Source organism: Leucoraja erinacea, chromosome 8 (assembly GCF_028641065.1).
Source record: "Leucoraja erinacea ecotype New England chromosome 8, Leri_hhj_1, whole genome shotgun sequence".
Taxonomy (NCBI): domain Eukaryota; kingdom Metazoa; phylum Chordata; class Chondrichthyes; order Rajiformes; family Rajidae; genus Leucoraja; species Leucoraja erinaceus.
In genome coordinates, this window is record NC_073384.1 from 24,407,312 (window position 1) to 24,419,916 (window position 12,605).

Sequence of the window (12,605 nt, forward strand, 5' to 3'; positions counted from 1 at the left end):
TTTCATGTTAGATAAGTCAATGTTCATACCACTGGGGTGTAAGCTATCCAACTGCTGAGAAACTGGGAGATCAGGTAGGATTTAGGCGGGCTGGGCGGAGGTGTTCAGCGAAATGATCGCCGAGCCCGTGCTCCGTCTCGTTGATATACAGGAGTAGACACCTGGAACATGAGGTTGGAGGAGGTGCAAGTGAACCTCTGCCTCACCTGGAAAGACTCTGGGTCGAGGGGGGAGGTAAAGGGACAGTTGTTGCATCTCTTGCAGTTGCAGGGGAAAGTATCTGGGGAAGGGATGGGTTGACCAGGGAGATGTGGCAAAGACGGAGGAATTGAGTGCAGCGGATAGTACAGGATGGAGGGTGTGAAGAAATATAGTCTAGATAGCTATGGGAATCAGTGGGTTTGTAACATATGTCAGTGTCAACCTGCATCATCTGGAGTTAAGATGCATGTACATCTATGTCAAATAGGTTATTGGATTATGATTACAGCCAATTTATTGAAAATATTTAAAGAGCAGAGGAAACCAACCATTAGTGTGAGATATGGTATAAATATGCAATGCGGATGTGTGGCATGCAAAATTGATATCAGTCACTTAAAGCTGGGTGGATATTAATTGAAAGTTTATCCAATTATTTCCACTTTGCCTGTTCCCTTTTATTCCCTTTTATTTTGCAGATTGAAGTGATGGAGGAAAATGTTCACCCAGATGCTCAGTGATCAAAGTTCAATTGTGAGTCTTGCAGCTAGATCTAGTGTTTGTGGAAATGTCAGAGTGGAGGGGATTGAGCAAAAAATAGTACTTCAGAGCAGTTTTGAAAAATTGCTATCCATAAAAAAGCATTAAATTTAGGCCTTGATTCCTTTCGTAAAGATATCACCTGCTGGCAGTCTCTGCGTTTTTTCATTATTTTTGTTATTTTTTAGTGTGTTAAAAGTTTGTTTTAATGTTCTTCGGTTTGTTTTATGTGGGGGAGGGGGGAGGGTATCCGGGTAAACTTTTTTCAAACTCTTACCTTCCTGGAGATGTGATTAATTTTCGGATCACATTCTCCGGGCGTTCTGTGGCCTTCCATCAATGGAGCTGGAAGCCTCCTCGGCTGTTGTGAGCCCCACCGTGAGGCGTGGACTTAACATCGGAGCTGATCCCTTGCCTGAGATTGCTCCCTCCACGACCACTGCGGAATCAACATCAAGGGCTCGCAGTCTCGGGTGAGGCCGAGTCTGGAGCTCTGAAGGTTCGACCAGCACTGACGCGAGGTTTGATCACCCTGCGCGGGGGAGCTACCATCCCCCCCCGATGTGGGAGCTTGATTGCCTCGATGTGGGGGGCGCGAACGCCGCCGGCCACAGGAGTCAAGATCGTCCCGTCAACGGGGGCTCGAGGCCCACGTCCGAGGAAGAACAGAAGGAAGAGACTTGAACTTTATTTCGCCTTCCATCACAGTGAGGAATGTGTAGGAGTCACTGTGGTGGATGTTCATGTTAAAATGTGTTTTTGAGTGATCTGTTGCTTTTTATTGTATGACTGACCTGTCCAATGAAATGCCTCGTATGTTGTAAAACATACTTGGCGAATAAAGTGTGATTCTGATATGAGGGGAAGAAATATAAATATTTCTTTGCATCATTAAAGTGAAGAGCATGATGGATAGTTCTATTGTAACACGGTAATTGTGTTATGTTCCTATGAGACCTCTCATTATAAAGAACTATCATAAAAACAATGCCAGTGAGGAAAGGGGTTTAGAAAATTTTAGCCATGTGATCATTATCCCACAGATTTAAAAAAAAGAAATTAATTGGCTACGTTTATTTTTGTTACTGCAAGTTAAGAATAGTAAAGCCTATAGGTTAGTATCACTGCACCAGAGTCAATGTAAGCGATTTCCTGTCAATTGCAATGTTATCTGCAGTGAAAATAGCTGTTTTCTTAAGAGACAATTGTGTCTGATCAATGCAGGGAGATCACATGGAAATTTATTTTCCCTACACTGCTTTTTTTTCTAAGACAGCTTTTTTTTCTCTGCGTGTCAATTTCTTAAGTAACACTTATGCGGTTCTCAAGTTTCCAAGAGAGATCACGTTATAAGCAATTCAGCCTGTATAACCCAAACAGTGTCCCTTAATTTACCAGCCACTTCATATTCAATTCACGTGTCCGTCTGAAGGTGAGGGGGGGGGGGGATAGAAGAAATTTAAAAAATTGGGGTGCAATATTTTTTTATTCTACACCAGGACAGAGGGAGCCTTGCCTTTGGGCTCCTTGGACCTCTTGCAGCCGTACAGCCACTGGATAACCCTGGCATTGAGCTCAATGACCGAGAGGGCAGAGGCTTGTTCTCCCGCTATCGTTGCTGCTGTGCTGAGACGGTGCTCGATCTCCGAGTCTGGGCAGCTCACGCTGCGAAGCTTGAGGGCAAGGCTTTCGAAAACGGTGTAGCCGGCAAACGTCTCCCTGGCCAGGTTCTCGATAACCTCGGGCTCAAGTCCGCAGTGCTCAAAGAAACTGTCCGAGCCTGAGCAGGCTCAGGAGAAGCGGCAGCTGAAGTCGTAGTGCGAGTGCCGCAATCTGCCTTCATCAACCCGCTGCTTGAGCTGCTCCTTGGGGCGACCTGCTGCAGCTTCTCGGGGCGCTGATGACGTGGTTACTTGTGCACCCTGGGATGCTGCTGTCGTGGCGACGGGGGGGGCGGGGGGGGGGGAGAGAGGTGGAGAGAGGAGAGAGGCCGGGGAAGGGAGGGGAGAGGAGCAATGGGGAGTGGCTGTCAACCAAAGGAGGAGGGAGGGGTGGGCGAATGCGAGCAATAACGAGATATAAAGCATTACATTTTCGGATGGGGGAAAAATCTCTACTGGAACATCTAAAAATGTTACCGTTAGCGCATCGTTTTTTCGATATAGTTATATGATTGAATCAAAATCAAGAACTATAAATTCACATTTCAAAAATGGTTTCACAATTCAGTAGTACAGGTACTGATTTTCAGTATTCCATACTGATATTTGAGAATGCATGAGGTTGCATGCAAAATACTGATTTTCAAAGATCCAGTTTCTGCATAAACATTCTATTGCATTTATGTGCGAAATACCGATTTCCCTGACAAAATACTGATTGTCAGCCATCAAAATAAGGAAATATAAATTTTTTGTAATCCTGTCTGCCACCCCACTTTTCGAAAAGCTTCGTATGGACCTGATTCACGTATGAAACGCAGTGTTACAGCAGACTTAAAACTCTGGTAATTACTTTATTTAGGAATTTACTTTGCTGCTTTATTTCTTGCAAAAGCACAGAAAATACATTTGAGAGTTGATTATTGGTTTAAATTATATTGAGATGACGGGTCTGAAGAACAATAGAGAAATGTAAGCATTTTGTTTTGCTTCTTCACCTGGTATATTAAGTACTTTGTTCTCTGCAACAAAGTTTAGAATACTGGTCTTTTCATCCTTTGTACAAACTAATTACTTGCATATTAAATGTTCTTTTGAAGGACGTGGGGAAAAACAGAACTCTCTAAAAATGACAACGACTGGACAGATAACCACCTGTCTTTCTGAAACGGTGCATGCTTTGGTTTGTCACCTTGGGCTGGAAATGGAGGATATTGCAGATCTGGACCACATTGTGACTGCGTCTGGGCAAGTTTGCTGGGAAGCCATTACATTTAATCTACGCACATTGGACAATGGTAACCACTTGAATATTTTAAAATTCATGTGAAATAAGGTTGTAACTATGCTGAGGTAAATTATGATAATTCAATTCTAATTATTATTACAGAAGAGCATGATCTGAATTATAAAGAAAGTGTAAGGCTATTGGGGCCCGTGTGTAAAGCTGTCCATTTATATCTACAATCACTCAACGCAAAGCAGTTCAATGACCAATATGGTATTTGGTTTACATGGACGAATAACACAGAGGTAGAGTTAACAAATTAACTTAATCATATTTTCAGTCTGAATAAGTGTCCAGAATGTTGCATTGGCTGAATTACAATGTATTGGTAGTAAGCCCTTTGCTTCACCAATTCTGTTTCTTGCCTTTCTGGATTTTTGTACTATTAATTTGTATTAATATGACGGCTTCCTTTTACCCTATGCCTTACTCGAGCATCAGAATACTGGTTGATGATAAGAAAACATTTCGAATAATTGGTAGAGGATAAGCACTATTTGGGATTAGAATCCATTTCCTGAATAGTGTTTTTAAACCCTCCTGAGGCCTTTTACTCCTTGGGATGATTCCAATCAGAGCTTAGAATTAGCCTATAATGGCTGAAATATTGAAAAGATACAGCAGGAAAACTGGGTGAAGCTGTGGCAACTCGAATATAGTTTAGGCAAGGGTGATGGTAATGTGCTTTGGGAGGTCAAATTATGTCAGGACAGAAGGACAGAGTAAATGACAGGGACATTGGAAATGTTAATGCACAGAGAAACCTTGGGGTGCAAGTTCACAGCTCCCAGAAATAAGTGAAGCAGGTGGATAGAGTAGTGAAAAAGGCATTTGGTGTGCTTGTCTCACAAGCCGAGGCATTGAGTATAAGAATTGGGACGTCATGTTGTAGTTGTAGAAAATGTTGGCTAGGTCATACAGAGCATTTTGTATGGTTCTAGTTGCCACTACTGGAAGGATGTGGTAGCAAAAGGGAGTGCAGAACAGATTCACTAGTATGTTGCATGGAATGGATGGCTTTCATAAGGAGCAATTGGACAGGACGGGTTTGTATGGAACATATTGTGACCATGTAAAGGTTTACAAAGTTTGACGGCCATAGATGGAGTAGATAGTCTATTTTTTTCCCCAGGGTCGGGGGGAGTCTAGAACTAGAGGGCAGGGGTTTAAGGAAAGAGGGAAGAAATTTAAAGACAATCTAAGGGGAAAGCTTTTTGCTTATGAGGATGGTGAATATTTGGAATGAACTTCTAGCTGAGGAAGTTATATAATTTTAAACTCATTTGGACAGATCATCGGGTAGGAAAGGAGTGTACGGAAGCCTGTTTGGAGCAGGTAAATGCAATCAATATAGATAGGCATCACGGGCGGCATGGATGAGGTGGGCTGTGAGGGCCTGTTTCTGTGCACTATGAGAATGAGAAATGTTTTCGTCCAAACGTACAGGATTCTGAAAAAGTGTCCAATTGAATGCAGAAGGATGGTAATGGGGATGTGTAAACCTTTTCCACGCAGATGTTTATTACAATCTGTAATTAGTCTACATTATTTTCAAAGAAGGAGGGGTGATTTAAAAAAAAAACATATAACATCCCTAAGAGGCATGAGAGAGTAGATGTTGAAATATTTACATTTGTGGGAGAATCTTGAAAAAGGTGACATAGCTATAATGAGAGGGCAGTCATTTAAAACTTGAATTTCCTAGAGACGTCTCGCAGAGGACGGTAAATCTCTGAAATCTTCGCCATAGGGTTGTGGAGGCCAGATCATTAGAGTTATTACAAAATCAGAAAATTGAGGGATATGAGGAACTGGCACAGGAGAAGATAAGGCCTGCGGTAAATTAGCCATGATCACATTGAATGGCGAGGTAGGCTTGAGGGGCCGAGTTGCCTGTTTCTACTCCTATTTTCTTATATTCTTATCGGACCGTTCAAGCCAGCTCTACATTCAATATGATCATGACTGATCATTGGAATTTAATAGTCTGTTTCAGCTTTTTCCTTATGTCTGTTGATCCTTCCAGCTCAAAAGAAGATTCATCACCTCCTCCTGCTATGTTATATGCGTAGATGCAACTGTTTACACAAAAAACTTTTGTATGTAGTGTAAATAGTTGCACCCAAGCATATAGCATCCTTGCTCTTTTATACACTGCTTCAAAGAGGCAAATGGCTTTCATTAAAAGTTTATCAAAATTACTTGTTTCTTCCTGATTTCAGTTATTTATTGATGTGTTTGAGGCCATCAAGATTTCACAGCCTACAACCATAGCTCTTTATTTAATGAAATTAACCGCATGCCTGGAACGAACCTTGGGCAATGTAAGTAAAATAACAATGTTGACTTGATTTACAGTGTTAAGAAATGAAAGTACTATTAATTTCTCCAATTATGTTGGGTGAAAAAAAGAGTGAGGGAGATTGTGGGCCTCTTGATGTCCATTCTGTTATTTGTTCACGGGAAGAAGAGTTTTCACTTATTGCCCATCTCTAATTGCCCTTGAACTGAGAGATGGAGAGCCATTTAAAAAAATATTGAAGAATCACTCAATAACCATGGGATAGAAAGTAAAGTGGCGTCACAGTGTGTCTGAAGTTGCAGGTAACCACATGAAGTTGGTATATTTACCTCCTGAAAAAGAGGTATATAAATGGTGGAATTTGAGTATTAGTTTAAACCTGAATGTTAATTGGAACAAAATCATTACATGACATCTATCTATCTATATATTACTAAGACTCTGTTCTTGACCGGTTTTGGTGATCTGTGCTGCGATTTCCGAGAGAACGCCGCCACCTACGGCCGTCATTTTTGGCCACATTGCTCAGAGCTCCCCTCTGCCGCATGTGTGCTGAGGATTTTTCCCGTTGATTAAAAATGACAGAGATATTAATGTCTTTACAAAATTCCCCATTCTCTCTGCTGCCCCCGCTGGCGGCAGGGTGGAGGGACTATAAAACCAGGAAGTGGTGTGTCTCAATCAGTGTCTGCAAGCTGGAGGAAGGCAGAGGGTCACGTTTCTCTGAGCTGTGAATAACACTGAACACATGTCTACTCAAATGTAAGTGCCCTTAGTGGTTCTAAAGCTTGCAAAAAGTGTCTCTAAGTCCTAAAGCTTGCAAAAAATGTCTATTGGTTCTAAAGCTTGCAAAAAATGTCTATTGGTTCTAAAGCTTGCAAAAAAAATGTCCATTGGTTCTAAAGCTTGCAAAAAATGTCCATTGGTTCTAAAGCTTGCAAAAAAATGTCTATTGGTTCTAAAGCTTGCAAAAAAATGTCTATTGGTTCAAAAGCTTGCAAAAAGTGTCTCTATTGGTTCTAAAGCTTGCAAAAAAATGTCTATTGGTTCTAAAGCTTGCAAAAATATGTCTATTGGTTCTAAAGCTTGCAAAAATGTGTCTATTGGTTCTAAAGCTTGCAAAAATGTGTCTATTGGTTCTAAAGCTTGCAAAAAAAATGTATATTGGTTCTAAGGCTTGCAGAAAAGGTAAAGACAGTCAATTGGTTCTAAAGCTTGCACAAAATGTCTATTGGTTCTAAAATGGTTCATACTAGCGCTCCAGAAAGTCCCCCCCCCACCCCCCCCCTTCCTGGTTGGCTTGGCTTGGGTGTGCCTTGAAATTGAAATGCATTACTTACTGCAAATGGGGGTGTGGGTGCATTGGCTTGAAGTTGAAAGGCACCACTTACTGCAAATGGTGGCTAGGGAGCTTTGAAGTTGAAAGGCACTACTTACTGCAAATGGTGGCTTGGGTGCTTTGGCTTGAAGTTAAAAGGCACTACTGTAAATGCACTTACTTCCTGTTTGCACTGTATATTGATTTTAGATAAAACGCTACCACTTACGGCTGTGATTTTTGGCCATCTTACTCGGTCCCCTTCCGCTGAGCAGATGCAGAGAATTCTTCCCATCAATAAAAAATAAAAGTGTTATTAGTTTAAAAAAAAATGTTGAGAATCTTTCTCCTGTCAATCACTCCATGAAAGCCACACCTTTTCCGGTGGGGGGGGGGGGGGGGGGGGGGTTATAAAACCCGGAAATGTGAGTGTGGCTCAGTCTCTGCAAGGTGGAGGAGGGAGAGGTCACGACTCGCTGTCTTTAGTGGCTTTGCACCCTACTTTAAATGGTATGAAACTGAACTTGAATTTGGTGGCCTTGCACCCTGCTAGAAGTGGTAAGAAACTGCACTTGAATTTGGTGGCCTTATACCCTGCTTGAAATAGAATTTCAAGGATTAGCCGTGAGTCAACTACCAGCCCACCAGCCGTGAGTGAGTGAGTTGCCAGCACAACAGGCTTGATTGACTGAGACGCCAGCCCAAGAATCCATTTGGCGCACAATTTGCATACTAGCCCTCTGGAAACCAGTCCCTTCAGCCCATAACACCCATACTAGCGCTCCAGAAAGCCCCCCCCCTCCCAAACTGGCCACCAATATTAGAATTGGTGGAGAGGTGGAATATTGCGTTGGATGACCAGCCCTCCTGTGTGATGCTGGGACCCAACGAGTCCCACTTAGTCTAGTATTCTTTAGATGTATAGCTACATCCCATGCAACCTTCAGGGAATGTGATAATGTGGGAAAGAATATCGTGACTTTCTTGGCTGAAGGGCAATGAAGTAAACAAACACGCACACACACACATCAAATTAAACAAAAGATTCAACTGCAGATATGTTCTGGGTAGGGGTCAGTCCTAATGATAGATTTTGAAATTTCACGATGATTTTCTTGTGCAACTGCAGATATGTTCTGGGTATGGGTCAGTCCTAATGATAGATTTTGAAATTTCACGATGATTTTCTTGTGCATTAGGTGTTTCTCTTGATGGGCAATGACTGTCCTTTTCTTCTGAGAGACTTGTTGGCCTCCCAAGAACTAGCTACAATGTTTGGACAAGATGTGGTAAGGTTATGTTTTTTTCTTATTGTTCATGCTTATTGACTGGTGCAGAACAAGGTTTTTTTTTCACCTGAACATACAGATATATTAAATTTGTCTGTATTACATGTCTGTATTAAATTATGCTGACTGGTTTTGATGCTCCGTGTGATGCATGCGTGCATTAGCTCACACTGTAATAAATTAATAGTTTGTTGTTGCCCAAATGTAGATGAATGTCCTGCGAGTGTTCCTGGGGTCACCACAGAGCTTAAATCTCCGCAACATATTGTGGCATGGCTTTGCAGCTCCTGCGGAAATTCCACCCATGTAAGTATTTTGTTTATGTTCATTCCTGCAACGTGGGAAATGAGTGTTGTTGGCATCTGTAATTCCTAAACGGCAGCTAAGAGTCAACCTTTCTGCTATTTTTCTTGCAAAAGAACATCAAAGAACACAACTAAATACAGTGTAAAAGAAGTTGTATGGTATGTATGTTTGCTTTCATTGGTTCATCCATTTAATACAAAATTTGGGAAGACGTGTTACAGCTGTTTTAAAGAAAACTATTTGTTAGGTCACATTTGGAGCATTGTGGTCACCACACTAGAGGAAGGATGTGGATTATTTGAAGAGAGTGCAAAAGTAGTTCACCAGGATGTTGCCTGGATTGAACAGTAGTACCATTTTGCTCTGGAGCTCCGGAGGCTAAGGGACAACTTGATAGAAGTATATCAAATTATTAGATGTGTAGATAGTTGGCATCTTTTTCCCAGGTTGGAAATATAAAGTACGAGGAGACATGGGTTTAAAGTGAAGGGGAAACGTTAAAGGAAGATGTGCAAAACAATTCTGTTTTACACAGGGAGTGGCAGGTCACCAGAACACGGGAAGTACTGGTGGAGGTGGTGAAGCAGATATAATAACAATATTTAAGAAACATTTAGAAAGACAGGAACAGGCAGGCAAGATATATATGTATATATAAACCATGTGCAGGTACATGGGATCATAGAAACATAGAAATTAGGTGCAGGAGTAGGCCATTCGGCCCTTTGAGCCGGCACCGCCATTCAATATGATCATGGTTGATCATCCAACTCAGTATCCCGTACCTGCCCTCTCTCCATACCCCCTGATCCCCTTAGCCACAAGGGCCACATCTAACTCCCTCTTAAATATAGCCAATGAACTGGCCTCAACTACCCTCTGTGGCAGAGAGTTCCAGAGATTCACCACTCTCTGTGTGAAAAACGTTTTTCTCATCTCGGTTTTAAAGGATTTCCCCCTCATCCTTAAGCTGTGACCCCTTGTCTTGGACTTCCCCAACATCGGGAGCAATCTTCCTGCATCTAGCCTGTCCAACCCCTTAAGAATTTTGTAAGTTTCTATAAGATCAATTAAATAGAATTCATGGCACAAGAACCTGCAGATGTTGGAAACTTGAGTAAGAAAAATAAACTGCTGGAGAAACTCAGTGACAGCATCTTTGGTGGGAAATGGACCAATTACATTTTGGGTTAGAACCCTTCAGATTGATGGAGTTGAGGGGATAAGTAAGTAAGTAAGTTTATTGGCCAAGTATTCACATACAAGGAATTTGCCTTGGTGCTCCACCCACAAGTAACAACATGACATATAGTGACAGTTACGGAAAACACTAAACATTAATAATAATAAAGCATTAATGATAAAACACCATTGATCAAGCATGTGAACCAACAAAATACCAGATCCAAGGGAGGCTACAGATTATTGGCTGTTGAGTAGAGCAACTACTCGTGGATAAAAACTGTTTTTATGTCTGGCTATGGCAGCTTTGACAGTCCGGAGTTGCATTCCAGAGGGAAGTGATTCAAAGAGTTTGTGGCCAGGGTGAGAGGGGTCAGATATGATCTTGCCAGCTCGCTTCCTGGCCCTTGCAGTGTACAGTTCATCAATGGAGGGAAGGTTGCAGCCAACAACCTTCTCTGCTGATCTGACGATTCGCTGCAGCCTCCAGGTGTCGTGTTTGGTGGCTGAGCCAAACCAGACCATGATGGAGAAGGTGAGAACAGACTCTACGATGGCCGTGTAGAATTGGACCATCATTGCCTGTGGCAGATTGTGCTTTCTCAGCTGCCGTTTCCACTGTCTCAAGAGCATTGAGCTCTAGGTTGTTGCGACGGCACCAGGACGCCAGCTGTGACATTTCCTGTCTGTAGGCAGATTCATCCCCATCCTGGATCAGTCCAATCAGGGTTGTGTCGTCCGCAAACTTGAGAAGCTTGACAGAGGTGTCTGTGGAGGTGCAGCCGTAGGTGTAGAGAGTAGAGGAGATAGTACGCAGCCTTGTGGTGTTCCTATGCTGTGCGTTTGCGCGTCCGAGATGTGCTGTGTAGGGGTTAGATATGGTGAGTAGAGGGAGGAGCGGTAGGGATGGAGCAAGTAATGAGAGGATTCAGGTGAGGAGCTGTCAGCTGGGGGAGAGATAGGAACCAAGACTGGAGGTGATAAATGGAGAAGACAAGGGGGTGCACGTTGTGGAATCTGATAAGGAGAGAAGATTGGCAGTAAAGTGTAGATCCTGAGGGAGGAATGGTGGGTGAAGAAAAATGGGGAACCCAAAGTAAGGAATTGGAGAAGATTGGATAAAGGAGGGGAAAGAAAGTTTGTTACAGGGTCAGAGGGAATGAAGATAATGGTGTGATGGGGGCAGGAGGATATTAGATGGATGAGAAGGAAGGTGTGGATGGGGAAAGGGGGGAATTGAAATTGTTCGTCTTGTTGCATTGTAGGCTGCCTAAGCAGAGTGTTGGGTGCTGTTCTTCCAGTTATTTATGGTCTCGCTCTGGCAGTAGTGGAGGCCAAGGACAGTCAGGTTGGTGTGGAAATGAGAAGGGGAATTAAATGATCAACAATTGGGAGCTCCAGGAGGATCTGGAGGACAGAGCAGATGTGTATGTCTTCCAATTGTGATGATTGTCGTTAACATTTTATTGTCTACATAAGTATATAATATCTCCAACATATTTGGTGTGCAATGTTCTAACTTTTTACTGAATCATGTTGATAACTCGGTTTTTAAATGTTTGCATTTAATTATTCCTAGGTACACGTCTATGCTGCTGTTGCTTACAGCTGGTTTAGGACAGATACTGCAGAAAGGTTCCATGCCCCTGCATCGACCTTATTTCAGATTGACACAGCTGGAGGAACTTGCTGTATTTCCTGGTAAGCCATGCAAAATAAAACAGGAAATTAATTATAAAACTATTTGCAAAGGTAATGGATATCTGATGAGGAATGCACCCATTTCCCCAGGTATGTACTCAATCAGCTGACTGCGGCAGCATCACAAGGTGGCAGCATCTTCTGACAGGGAATGAGAAAGGAAATGTAGCTGGGATTAGTACAGCTTGTCATTTTATGGTTGCACATGTGCGAAATAGCCGCTAGGTGGCATTAACTTGGCACATTGGCCTCTGCAACACCAGCAGGAGTCAAATCAATTGGGAGATGAGGATATCCAATTTATTTATGGCCATGAAAAGTCAACCTCTTCTTCAATGTCAGCAAAACAAAGGAGCTAGTTATTGATTTCAGTGGAAGTGGTTGAGGGCTCCAAATTCTTAACAATTTGTCCTGCACCAACTACATTGACACCATTGTTAAAGCACTGCCTCTACGTCCACAGGGGACTAAGAAAGTTTGACATGTTTTCTACAACTCTTACCAATTTTGACAGATGCCCCGTAGAAATCATACTAGTGGGTTGCATTGCACCTTGGTTTTGGAGCAGTTCTACCCAAGACTGCAAAAATTGCAGAGTTGTGTATGTAACCCAGTCCATCACACATATTTAAAGAAAAGTCAATTAAAAGATCGTTAATTTGGCACGGTGACGCAGCGGTAGAGTTGCTGCCTTACAGTGCTTACGGTGCCAGAGACTCTAGTTCAATTCTGTCTACAAGTGCTGTCTGTACGGAGTTTGTTATTCTCCCTGTGACCGCGTGGGTTTCCTCCGAGATCTTCAGTTTCCTCCCACATT

At 42.5% G+C, this 12,605-nt stretch overlaps 1 protein-coding gene across 8 annotated transcripts in view; it reads left to right on the top strand.

The window, feature by feature from the left end:
* LOC129699444 (endoplasmic reticulum membrane-associated RNA degradation protein-like) overlaps nt 1-12,605 on the top strand; it is a 61,444-nt gene that overhangs the window by 4,983 nt on the left and 43,856 nt on the right. For 4 of the 8 annotated variants that reach the window (XM_055639244.1, XM_055639246.1, XM_055639240.1 and 1 more), the window contains exons 2-7: nt 3,503-3,700; nt 3,793-3,935; nt 5,913-6,014; nt 8,510-8,599; nt 8,808-8,905; nt 11,667-11,788. In XM_055639244.1, the coding sequence (XP_055495219.1) occupies nt 3,532-3,700; nt 3,793-3,935; nt 5,913-6,014; nt 8,510-8,599; nt 8,808-8,905; nt 11,667-11,788 (724 nt within the window). In that variant the 5' untranslated portion in view covers nt 3,503-3,531. Of the gene's footprint in view, nt 1-680; nt 736-3,502; nt 3,701-3,792; nt 3,936-5,912; nt 6,015-8,509; nt 8,600-8,807; nt 8,906-11,666; nt 11,789-12,605 lie in introns of all 8 variants that reach the window. The other 4 variants (XM_055639243.1, XM_055639241.1, XM_055639242.1 and 1 more) reach the window with 2 other exon arrangements.